At 38.1% G+C, this 12041-nt stretch overlaps 2 protein-coding genes across 2 annotated transcripts; both read right to left on the bottom strand.

The window, feature by feature from the left end:
• Nucleotides 1-5906: 5906 nt before the first annotated feature.
• LOC123535831 (uncharacterized) lies at nt 5907-6656 on the bottom strand. The gene has a single exon (XM_045318583.2). It carries the CDS (start codon nt 6654-6656, stop codon nt 5907-5909), a length of 750 nt encoding a protein of 249 aa, XP_045174518.2.
• A 57-nt stretch (nt 6657-6713) lies between these two features.
• LOC123558214 (uncharacterized) lies at nt 6714-9203 on the bottom strand. Its single transcript, XM_053532949.1, has one exon. It carries the CDS (start codon nt 9201-9203, stop codon nt 6714-6716), a length of 2490 nt encoding a protein of 829 aa, XP_053388924.1.
• Between the last annotated feature and the right edge of the window lie 2838 nt (nt 9204-12041).

Genomic DNA, 12041 nt, shown 5'->3' with positions numbered 1-12041 from the left:
GTTTTTTTACCCAAAAAAACCCAATTAACCATTATCATTATGGCCAGTCTGTGAACCAACATATTTCCATTTTTCTAAAATATTATAAAATGTGTGTATGCGCTGTCGTCTTTAGCACTACTTCCATAGGAATAATTTTAGATAAGGCCTCAGTAGTTACTTTCAAGAAACAAGATTGATAAACGTTACAGTGTTCATGTTATAAAGAATATCGGCGTTAAGACCGCTCCACCTCCCTTTAAACTTGTTTACGGGTTTTATCATAGCAACATTTTTAGAATTTACCAATTACTTTTTGTGCACCCACCCCAGTATTTGTAGAGGCACGTAGATTTGTCCTTGTTCGTACTTTTGTCGATCTCTCCGAATTAGTGTTGCGCACATCTTTTTTTACCTGGAGTCATCAAACCTCATAGGATTATTAATGAGCATGTGAAGTTTTAAAATTTTGTTCAGTATGGAATTTCACTCAGACTGACCAGAGTTTTGGCCCTTGACTTGGTCTAAAATATACATAACAGGAAATAAAGGTTTGCGTCACACGATTCGCATAATGGTATTTGACACAAAGTACTGAAAAGATACAGGAATGATTTTTGGCTCGTGAGGTGTTTTGTTCGAGAGTTCGCTCACCCAGACCAGAGTTATGGCCATTGACTCTGTTATAAATATGCATAAAAGGGTATGGAATTTTGTGTAGCACCTATTTCGAAAAGTATTTCACCTAGAGTCGTAAAACATTAGAAAATTGCTGTATAAGATGTTATATAGAATGCGAAGTCATGCAACTGCTTTTAGTATGGGATTTCACTCCACAAGACAAGAGTCGTGACACTTGGCTTAGTCAAAAATATGCATAATGTGTCCCATGTATTTGAAAACGTTTCTAGCATGTAGTCATGAGTCTTTATTCAATTCAATTCCCTTTAAATTAATTGCAAAAAGCATGTAGATACAATGCCTATAGCAAGTACTAACATAATATAATTAGAAAGTTCTTCAACATGAGAAATTGTGCATGGGATAAAAGTCCTCCAACAAGCCATACCAACTCCTTCCCCTAATTCATTTTGTTATATAGATTTAGCTCTTTCTTTTTTATCTTGTGTTTCTGATAAGGTTTTGTAATATTCATACTCCACCCATTCCCCTTGATAATTCACACTCCAAATTCCATGATGATACAAGTCAAAGTGGTGCGACGTTAAATCCAAAAAAAAAAAACAAAAAAAAAACCAAAAGAAAACAAGTCAAAGTATTTCCTGCGGACAGAAGTTATACAGACTAGGAATTGATTTAATTAATTTGAAAAATAGATGGTAAGTCAAGGTCTGTGCACCCTGATCAATGAGAACAATGGAGGGTAGGTCAATGCAGCCTAAACAAAGACACTGGTGACGGACTCGTTTAGGTAAGACTTAATCAGTAGTAGACGATATTTTCCAAACCATGTTTATTTAACAGTAACTACAAAATCATTGTGTACATAAATGCGCCCCCGGTGTTCCCAAACTGCGCTTATCATTTAAGAAAGATAAAACAAACGAAAGGGGCATTGTAGTGCTACTGCTCAGAGTATCAGACGCTATTCTCCATGTAATCAGATCTCAAATAGTTCAACTCCAATATTATTTATGTTTGCTATGTGACAAGGTTTTTCTATAATTGTACATTAAAGCATATTTCAAAAAATTGCTAAACTGTGGTGATAAATTAGTAAATCAAAAGGATTATCAAGCGTAAATTAGAAGGATATGGAAATAATATCGTAGAATTAGACGACTACAGGCAATGCACATCGTACAGTACGTACCGTAACAGAATGCACTTACTGCAGCCACAACACCCAGAAAAGTTCAACTCCAAGAATTCAACACCTCAAACGTTCAATTCCAATATCATTTTCCAAGTAATCAGATCTCAAAAAGTTCAACTCCAAGATTATAAATCTGCTCAACTCCAAGACTATCAATGTAAGCCAGGTTTCGAGTTTTTTGTACAAATACTAAATTGCGAGGCTTAATAGGTAAATTAAACGAGGATTATCAACTGTTCTAGCAGTGTTGGCATATAAGTGAGGAATATTTTAGAAAGGTTTAGTATTCAAAAGCTATACATGTATACCATCTAGGATGTACATCTGCGTGTCAGTATTTGGATTACAGTATGTTGTAGCGTTTCGAAAACTAACGACCAAATCTACAGTTGGCAGCGGGGCACATCAACAACAAATAATATATATTCTTGATCTAATCAATGCTATACTTTTATGTTCATCAGTCTAGTGTACATATAATATTTGAATGAATGTTTTCTTGACAAATCGTTATATATTGAATAAATAAGGCTACTTATTAAGAATAGCCCTTGTATCGTCTATCACAAAACAAAAGCACAATTTTCAGATATATAGAATAAATGTTTTGACAAATAAGGATCATGGGTCCCTTCTGTTATTATTAACTGAAAGCTATATGATATCATATTAATTATATAATTATTTTTCAGAATTCAACGCGATATCACATAATACACCAGCTTTCACAATTCTTGAGCACGGGTTGTATAATTCTACACATTTCTGCGAAATCAGCTTCTAGTTTAGCCGACCCTAGAAATACAATGTATTGATGTCTCGACCTAATCGTGACACCAATACATTTAAAGTGTTGCAAACCCACTTCTTTAATTAATGGGCTGTTGCCTTTAAACTCCGCTGCCTTGTAAAAATGTTTCTACGAACGAACGACCCTGCTAAAACAAAAGTAGAAGTCAGTGGAGTCCACCAAACTGGATCTATATACCCCAAATTTCTGCTGGTTCGACTTCCGCACAGTTTTCAGATTAAAAAGAACTATACACATGAAAATCGTGTTATGAATGTTTTGACAATTAAGGAATACGGATCTTTCGTTTTTCAGAAGATATACATTGAACTTATAGAGCTGCAAGTCATTAAACAAAGCGCTGGCGGGACACATGAATGAAATGTAGGGTGTCATCGAGAGAATTCTTAAGTGCCCCCTTGTGATGCTTTGATTCTATTTTGCTCAAATGAAATCAAACAGTTTCATTAATCGGGGACACATATGTAGGCCAACATCGAGAAACTTCATATCATGCAAACACCCCCATGTGATATTCTACTTAACTAATCGTTCGTTATGTACTAATTTGATTCTAATTTGCTTAACGATCTATTTTTAATTAAAGACTCTGTAGTTTTCACTCTGTTTTATTAACGTTTCGGCCTTATGACCTTTATCAAAATGACATATTTCGAGTAAATTTCTACATCATTGCGTTCTTTCAAATCAACAACATTTGTAATACAAATCCGGAACTGACGTAACGATCTTAAACGTTACCGTCATGTTCCGCTAAAATCGAGACACATTTAAGATGTACAGGGAATGCCAATATATAGCTTGTAAATAATAAAATAGGTATATTTAATATTACATATTGAAACAAATATATAACATAAAAAGCGTACAGATGCAGCACGACTGCATGCATAACATCACACATGTATTGTATTAGTTATCACTATTAGTTGAGGCAATGTAACCATATATACTACAGCTATATTTACATAAAATAGGAAATCTTATACAAATATTTTGACTCAGTTTTACATCATTCGTGAAAAAATATTAAACGATAAAATTAAATATACGAAATAAATAATATGAATCTGTCATTATAAAAGCTGTACAAAAATAAGAAAAAATTAAGAATAAAGGAAAGTAATTCAAAAATTTAATCTATTTTAGACGAAATCAACCAGATTCATAAATAGCAAACTCCTACGCAGTGTTTTCCCTTGCCACTCGAAGCACTGCGTAGGAGTCGGGACAGGTAGGAAGAATCGCATGTATATCTATACAAGTTCAAAAAATGATTCAGATCATATGCTGTCTTATTACTGACGAGTGCAATATATAATATTAAGACTTAATTAGAAAAATCTTCGTTATACGTTTCGGACTATTTCTATAGAATATTTTCAATCGTTTCGGTCACATCCGGAATTATCTGAAATGTTTTAAAGAAATACACCTTCACTTTTCAAATTAGCCATGATGGGTCAAGAGACCTAAAATCATATTTTTCATGCGAAATGACGCATTCTTTAACATTATTGTATTTACATATGTATAAAAATATCAACGGTCTGTAGAACAATGTGAGAACAGTTTATTTCAATAGAAACATCTGTCGATTAGTCTGAAAAACGGGTAAAAAGCCTTACGGCGGATTAATCTGCCTTTCAGTGAAAACTGTCAGTAGGATATTCTAAAGCGCCGAAATACGGTAGCTATAGGTCTAAACCGCTTCGCGTTTTCAATCTAATAAGTATTTCAACTTATAGGTGAATAGCTTGCTTGTTTTTATTAAACCATTACGCCTTAATGTAGGAAGTATTACTCCATTCTACATGTTTTACAAGTAGATCTATGAAATATGTATTTCTTAATAGGTAGGTATTGCGTATTAGAATATTCGCGATTGTTTTCCGGGTTGTTTTCCGAAAATTATGGACACTGACGAAAATGAAATTAATCTTCAAAATAGAAACAATATTTTATTGCTGTAGTCTGTTCATAAAAATATCTAAAACAGTATCCATACCTGATTTTTTACTATTACTCATAAATTGTTGCCTGAAAATTTTCTATACCAACTATATTGCAAGGACGGCTTTCCATAAATTGGATAAGCCAATCGCATATAGGTAAAAAATCTGGTGAGAACACCCATGTGGTACACTACATATTGTTTTCCGATATACATGCGGCCTTAGGGCTGCAGATAATAAATGTTTACTGAAAGTCTTGCATTGTCAACAGGTAATATACAACCGTACGATGAATGGAAGTGGAAGCAACAGTGTCTCATGGACACACATCTCTGCTTCCCCACAAGAGCTGTACCACAGTTCATAGAAATTTGCATTCCATTAGGGTTTCAAAGGCCTGTGCTTTTTGTATCCACACCCAGATATAACGTTCTGATGTGGTACATTAAAAGTATTGTATTGTCTTTCAAAATAACGCACCAGTTTAATATATACAATCAGAATCAGTTTGAGTTTGAAAGGCTTGTTCAAGCCTGACAGTTGAATTATTTACTTGTGTCAATAATGAAAGGCATTTGGGATATGCTTTACATTAAGTGTGACATAAGAATATGGCCGTTCTTAAACGTAGACGGGTAATATCTTTTTAAATAATTTAAATCCTTTTACAGGGATTGTTGAATTCGACACACAGTATTAAGGTTCAAAGTTAAAACTAAATGACCTGGGATATTACCTGGCGTAAGAACATACAACTACCCTGCCTGTGTTATCAGTGTCGTGGAGACATTAAATGAAGACAAAAGTGTTGTCCGTTTTACGTTGACTGTTTACTTCATAGACCGGAAGAACAACAAGTGACTTCCAGGACGTCATAACATACAACAAAAGAGCGCGTTACGTAGACGTGACGCCAAGAATGGCGCGTCGTTAAATATACATGTTACTTAACGTGACACTCCGGGGGCCACGATGCTGATTTTTAAACATAAAACATGTTATTTAGAGTATTTACAATCACAAATATAAAACATAGTAAATCACTTTCTCTGAGAAATAACAGTCTTTGCTTATTCCAGAATATGTTATATCACTTAGAACTGCGGATAATGGTTAAACTAGAAAGTCAGTTAAACTTCTGCATAATCACATATTTTTGAACAAGTGTTACTGTCACTTTAACTTAAAACACGATCTCATATCACATTACGCGTATTACAGTTTGTCTGATCTCTTAGATATTCATTACTACAATCACTAAGTAAGTTCTGTGTAATAGTCACTGGGTAAGGTAACTGTTCTATAAGGAAGCACGCACATCTGGTTACTTCAGCTCGAGTGGATACAGTTTTGATATGGGTCGGGTAGTTACACCTCGTCTTGATCTAACACGGGCTGCTCGAATAAGTCCATCATTTCCAACGATAACGTCTTCAATCACGCCAAGGGACCAGCGATTTCTTGGTAAACTGGTGTCATGTATCTGCACGACGTCACCAATCGTAACAGTATCTCCATGGTTACCGGATGTTCTGTGAAACTCTCGCAAAGATGTGAGGTATTCGTGCTTCCATCTCGACCAGAAGTGTTCAAGTGTTGCAGACTTAAATCTATAAAATTTGTCTGCAGAATCATGGGATAGGTCGTCTGCTGGGGACTCCGTGTCGTCTGGATAAACAGGGGAGGTAACTCTTCTTCCATACAGTAGATGGGAAGGGGTAAGGGGTTCCTCATCCAAGGGGTCTGCAGATGTGTGTGTGAGTGGGCGGTCGTTTACGATACATTCTACTTCTGCTGTAATTGTTTGAAGAACTTCCATGCTAACCAATGACTTTCCGAGTACTTTTCTGATACAGGTCTTTGTTATACTAATAAGCCTCTCCCACCACCCTCCGTACCATGGCGCGTGCTGGGGAATAAATGACCATGTTATACCATGTGTTCCAAGGACCTTTTCCTTCAGGATTTTGGCGGTGGCGATGTACGTCAGGGCGTTGTCCGACATAATGACCTTGGGTATTGCTTTTCTGCTGAAGAAACGTCGTAGAGCTAAAATAAATGATTCCACAGTCATGTTCGGTACTATTTCTAGATGGACAGCTCGCGTATTGGCACATGTGAAAAGGCAAATTTATGCTTTCTGTAGTTCTCCTCTCGATGCCTTTACTGTTAAAGCTCCGGTAAAGTCTATGCCGGTTACTGTGAATGGTGGCGCAACCTTCAATCTGTTGCTAGGTAACAGTAGGGGGTCAGGTACTCGATATGCTCTTCCTGTGACCTTACGACACGTAACACACGAGCGGACTATTTTCTGAACACGCTGGCGAATGCTAGGAATCCAAAATTTCTGGCGAAGATAGGTGACTGTGCTCTCAGTACCGGAATGCATATGTGTAACGTGTGCGTCCAAAATAATAAGCTTTGTAAGGTTGTCTTTGGAAGGAAGTAGGTAGGGAAATCTCGTGCTGTGTAATAACGGTGCGTTAGATATTCTGCCGCCACAACGTATTAATTTGTCGTCATCAAGAAACAAATCAAGCTGTCTCACTAGGTTGGGTCTTTTCAACTGGATGTTTCTATTCTGGTAGATGTACTCTATCACGTCCGGAAAATGACGGGACTGTACGTACTTTATCAGATGCTTGGCTGCTGCGTTGATCTCGTGCGACTCTAGAGGTCCGTAGACCTTCCCAATATTTCTGCAGTTGTTCACAAATCTTAGAACATATGCTGTAACACGTATCAGCTTACGGTATGTGTCGAATCTATTGATGTCTATAACATCTAAAATGCCGGGACCGGGTGTAATTTCTCGCGATGTAGTCATACAGGCGGAATAGTTGGTATCTTCGTGTTCACTGTTGGTGTGCGTACTCAGCATTAATTCATATCCGGGAAATGTTGTCTCGTCGTTCAGCCAGCTAGGACCATGCATCCATAATATGTTGTCGTGAAATTTCTCATAGGTAAGTCCTCTCGACAGAAGGTCTGCTGGGTTTGAATTGGTTGGGCAATAGTGCCACATGAAGCCGTCTGTCAACTCATGTATTTCTGTTACACGTCTGGCTATGAATTGTGGCTGTGGTTTGGTTGTAGAAAACCACTTCAGAACGATCTGGCTGTCGCTCCATAAGTATACTTTCTCACAATGTATGGTGGATGTTATGTGTTGACTAAGTTTAGCGCCTGTAAGTGCTGCACACAGTTCAAGTTTCGGCACGGTAAGTTGTTTAATGGGAGTTACTTTATTCTTCGCCATGACGAGAGTGCTGTGACAACCGGAAACAAGGTATGCGCATGAGCCATAAGCTTTTGTGCTGGCATCGCAGAAGACGTGAAGAGTTACTTCCCTTGGTGTTGTGCCTTGGAAGTATCGTCTGCTAAACTTGGTTTCGGTAGCTTTCGCGGTATCTTCTCTGATCTTACACCACTCTGTAATGATGTCATCTGGCAACGGTTCGTCCCACTCAAATTTACGTTTCCATAGTGACTGTATCAACATCTTGCCTGTCACGGTGATCGGGCTAAGTAATCCAAGTGGATCATAAATGGAGGATGATTCTTGAAGGATCACACGTTTCGTCAGAACAGAGATATTCGACGCTGCCTTCAGTCTTTGTGGAAATGATAGTTCGTCTGTTGAAGAATCCCAGCGCATGCCCAGTACCTTTGTATTTCTGTCCTTATCGCTCACACCATCGGATTTGATTTTCTCACGCAGAGCTGGGTTGTTTGAGCTCCATGATCTCAAATTAAAGGATGCTTTCTGGATCAGTTGTCTGCTGTTAGTGTAGAAATCTAGCAGTGTAGACTCGTCTGGTACGCTGGTAAGTATGTTATCGACGTATAATCCTTGTTGAATACGTTCTGTATCGTCGCATCTGTGTAAGGCAAGGTGTTTTGTTATTGTAGCGTTTAATATAAACGGCGAGCACGTAGCTCCAAAGAGCACTGACTTGAAGCGATATATCTGTAGTGGACTGTCTGGGTTGTTCGGATCTGATAACCAAAAGAACCTAGTGACGTCACGGTCGTCTGGATGTAGACCGATGTTCAAAAACGCCTTCTCGATATCTGTGGATACTGCAAATTCGTGGTATCGGAAGCGTAGTAATATAGCTGTTAGGTCGTTAAGGATGGGTGGGGTATTCATCAAGCACTCATTTAAGGTGGGGGAATCTCGTGTTGACTTGCAGCTGCAGTCGTATACAATACGTATGGGTGTGGTCGCCGAGTCTTTCTTTACGGGATGGTGGGGAATATAATTAACTTTGGTATTCTCGCTTGATTTAACATCTGTAATCTTTTCTATGAAGCCTCTCTTCTCCTGTTCACTTAAAATCTCTCCATACTTCTGAAGTAGTTCTGGTTCTTTTCTAAGGCGGTTTACTACACTAACAGTTCTTCGTCGGCTTATCAGCTCATTACTTGGCAAAAATGGATGATTTTCTTTCCAGGGTAATTTTGCAATGTACTTTCCATTCTCATACGAAATGCCTGTGTTCTGGTACTGTTTGGTATATTCTTCGTAGCCTTGGTGTACCGACTTCTGTTCTACTCCTAATGATTCTACTTCCCAAAATCTCTCTAGATTGACTTCTTCCTGCACGTGCATAGTCATAACGTTCAACATAGACACGGGAAATGGGGATGGCTGTATCTGATTTTCGGTACTCAAAGGCCCGGACAAAAGATAGCCGATTCTCGATTGTATAGCTGTAGGCCCGTCTCCTCTAATGATAGTATCTTGCACTATGTCCCAGTAATGGTCAGCGCCCACTAATATCTCGATCTCGAAGTTATCTTATTCTGACATGGGATGAGCAAGTTTGAGTCCTTTCAGGTACGGAAGATGACCAACGTGTTTCTGGTACGTTTTCAGCGGCACGGAAATTTCAGGTACTATCAGCACTTTGATTGGGATGTTAAATTCTGGAGTTTGTAAATAGACGGTGGCTGTATCTAGGTGTCGTATGCGTCTCTTTGTGTCTCCAAATCCTGATAAGCATAGCGCTTCACTGCCGGTTGGCTGTAGCTGCAGTTTCTGTGCTAGACGTTCAGTGATAAACGAACTCTGGGAACCTTCATCAAACAGGATGTTCGCGGTTGTGGATGTGCAAGATGATGTAACCATGGAAACGGCTGTCTTCAGTAAAACGGGTCCTAGTGCGAAATTATGGGCTGAGTGAATGCACGGATGACTGGGTTTCCTTCGCGTCATGTGTTTTAGGGGGTTCATCTGTAGATTTTTTTCTTGATTCTTCCTCACATATGCTAGTATGGTGTCGACGCGAACATATCATGCAATTGAATTTAGATCTACACTCGCTAACCTTGTGACTGCGTAGACAGTTAAAACATAACTGCTTTTCTTTTACAATATTGAGTCTCTGTTCGCGATCTTTAATTTTCACACAGTTTGTACTTGAGTGCTCTCCCTTACAATATACACAGGTTGGTACTTGAACGCTTTTAGGTTTCACACTTGGTCTGGTTGGTCTATGAATATTTTTTCTCTCCGTCTTTCGCGTGTCCGATTTCGTCAGGAAGGTTGCTGTAGCAATGAATTCTTGCCCGGTATTCAATGCACTTCCGGCGTCCATAATATTAATTTCATTTATGAGACACTTCATTAATTCATTCAAACACCAAGATAATGTTCCGTGCGCACGTGTAATGTTTGTTCTGACTTCCGGTGGTAATTTCTGAAGGATGATGGGAGTGAGAAGAGATCCATATGTGCTCTCACACTGGTTAAGTGAATCAAGTCCCCGTATGTATGTTTCTGTAGTATCGTAGAACTTTCTCAGACTGGTAACGGTGTTCAGGGGAGCGGGCACCTCAAGTAAAGCTTTCATGTAGGTCTGTATGATTCGGTCTTTCTGTCCATACCTTTCGTGTAATAACGACACTGCCTTTTCATAGTTAGCATTAGTTAACGCAAAACCTGCAATTGTTTGTCCAGCTTCTCCCCTCAGAGACGACTTCAGGTAGTTGAATTTTTGTACACCACTGAGTGAAGGGTTCGTGTGAATAGCCGACTCGTATGAGTCCCAGAATGACTGCCAGTCAAGAATGTTGCTATCGAACCGCGGTAGATCTAGCTTCGGTAGTCTATGGTATACAGAGCTGTGGGTGTGGTTAAAGTTAGGTTCTCTTTGGGAAGAATTATCGTGGATAACATTCTCATGGTTAGTTTGTGATGATTCGCCGTAAACAGACACACGGAAAGCCTGAGAATTAACATTCAAATTAGAAAATGTTACCTTTTTGAAACTTGCTACTTTCTGTATCTTTGTCTGTAAATTATAGATGTACTCATTATGATCCAGTATCTCCGTCTCGATTTGTTTCCCGTCATCTTCTGGAATGAAATCTATGATTTTCTCATGGATCTCGGTGATCGTCTGCTTTTTCTGTCTCAGGGAATCTTCTATCGTCTGCAACTCTTCCAAATCAACTGCTTCTTGCGGAATCATCTCGAATTTTGACAAAAGTCGTGTAACTGCACCCTTGTGCCCCTTCTGGATTGATCGTAGTTTAGTTGCCATTGCTAATGTTTTTCGTCACGGCACCAAAATGTCGTGGAGACATTAAATGAAGACAAAAGTGTTGTCCGTTTTACGTTGACTGTTTACTTCATAGACCGGAAGAACAACAAGTGACGTCCAGGACGTCATAACATACAACAAAAGAGCGCGTTACGTAGACGTGACGCCAAGAATGGCGCGTCGTTAAATATACATGTTACTTAACGTGACAATCAGACCACTAGACTAAGTTCTATTTACCGAACGTTCTGAAAATTTTGACAACAGATGATCGCTATCAAAAGCAGAAAACCTGTATTAGAAACCGAGGTAAAATCATTCAAATACATTTTTCCCATTCAACAAACACATATTCGCATGAATTAAAAAATCAATAAGTAATAAACCATAAATCAACAATATTGATCAGGACTACCAATATCATCTTTATGAACATTATAATTATATATGTCACAACATCGGCTATTAAATTCCTCTCAAACAAATACCAAACTGTCTGTCTGATATTACTAAATAAATGCTGTTGTTATTTAGTTTAAACATATTTATTTCCAAAATAGAGTACATATATTTATACATATGACATACTGCAGTGAAGACAAAACAGGAAAGGATAAACATTAGTTATGAGATTGTCAAAGAAAATATTATCGTCAATAAATTTGATGTATTTTGTAACTTTGTAGCTGTTGTACGTGGCTTAATCTTGTTAGAAATAATGTATTTATGCATAAACATATCAATGTGATGAATCGCGGACTTTCATGCAGAATTAGTTAAAAATGTGTCATCTCTGAAGGCAGTTTGGAAAGGTGCAATATCTCTAGATTATGTAAAGCAAATTGGCCTTGTCATCTGTAAAAGGATTGAAATTATACGAAAAGACATAACCTGTCTTCGTTTCACTT

The sequence above is a fragment of the Mercenaria mercenaria genome, unplaced genomic scaffold (genome assembly GCF_021730395.1).
Source record: "Mercenaria mercenaria strain notata unplaced genomic scaffold, MADL_Memer_1 contig_1887, whole genome shotgun sequence".
Classification (NCBI taxonomy): Eukaryota; Metazoa; Mollusca; class Bivalvia; order Venerida; family Veneridae; genus Mercenaria; species Mercenaria mercenaria.
Note: the sequence above shows the minus strand (reverse complement) of the source record. Positions and strands in the feature narration are given on the sequence as shown.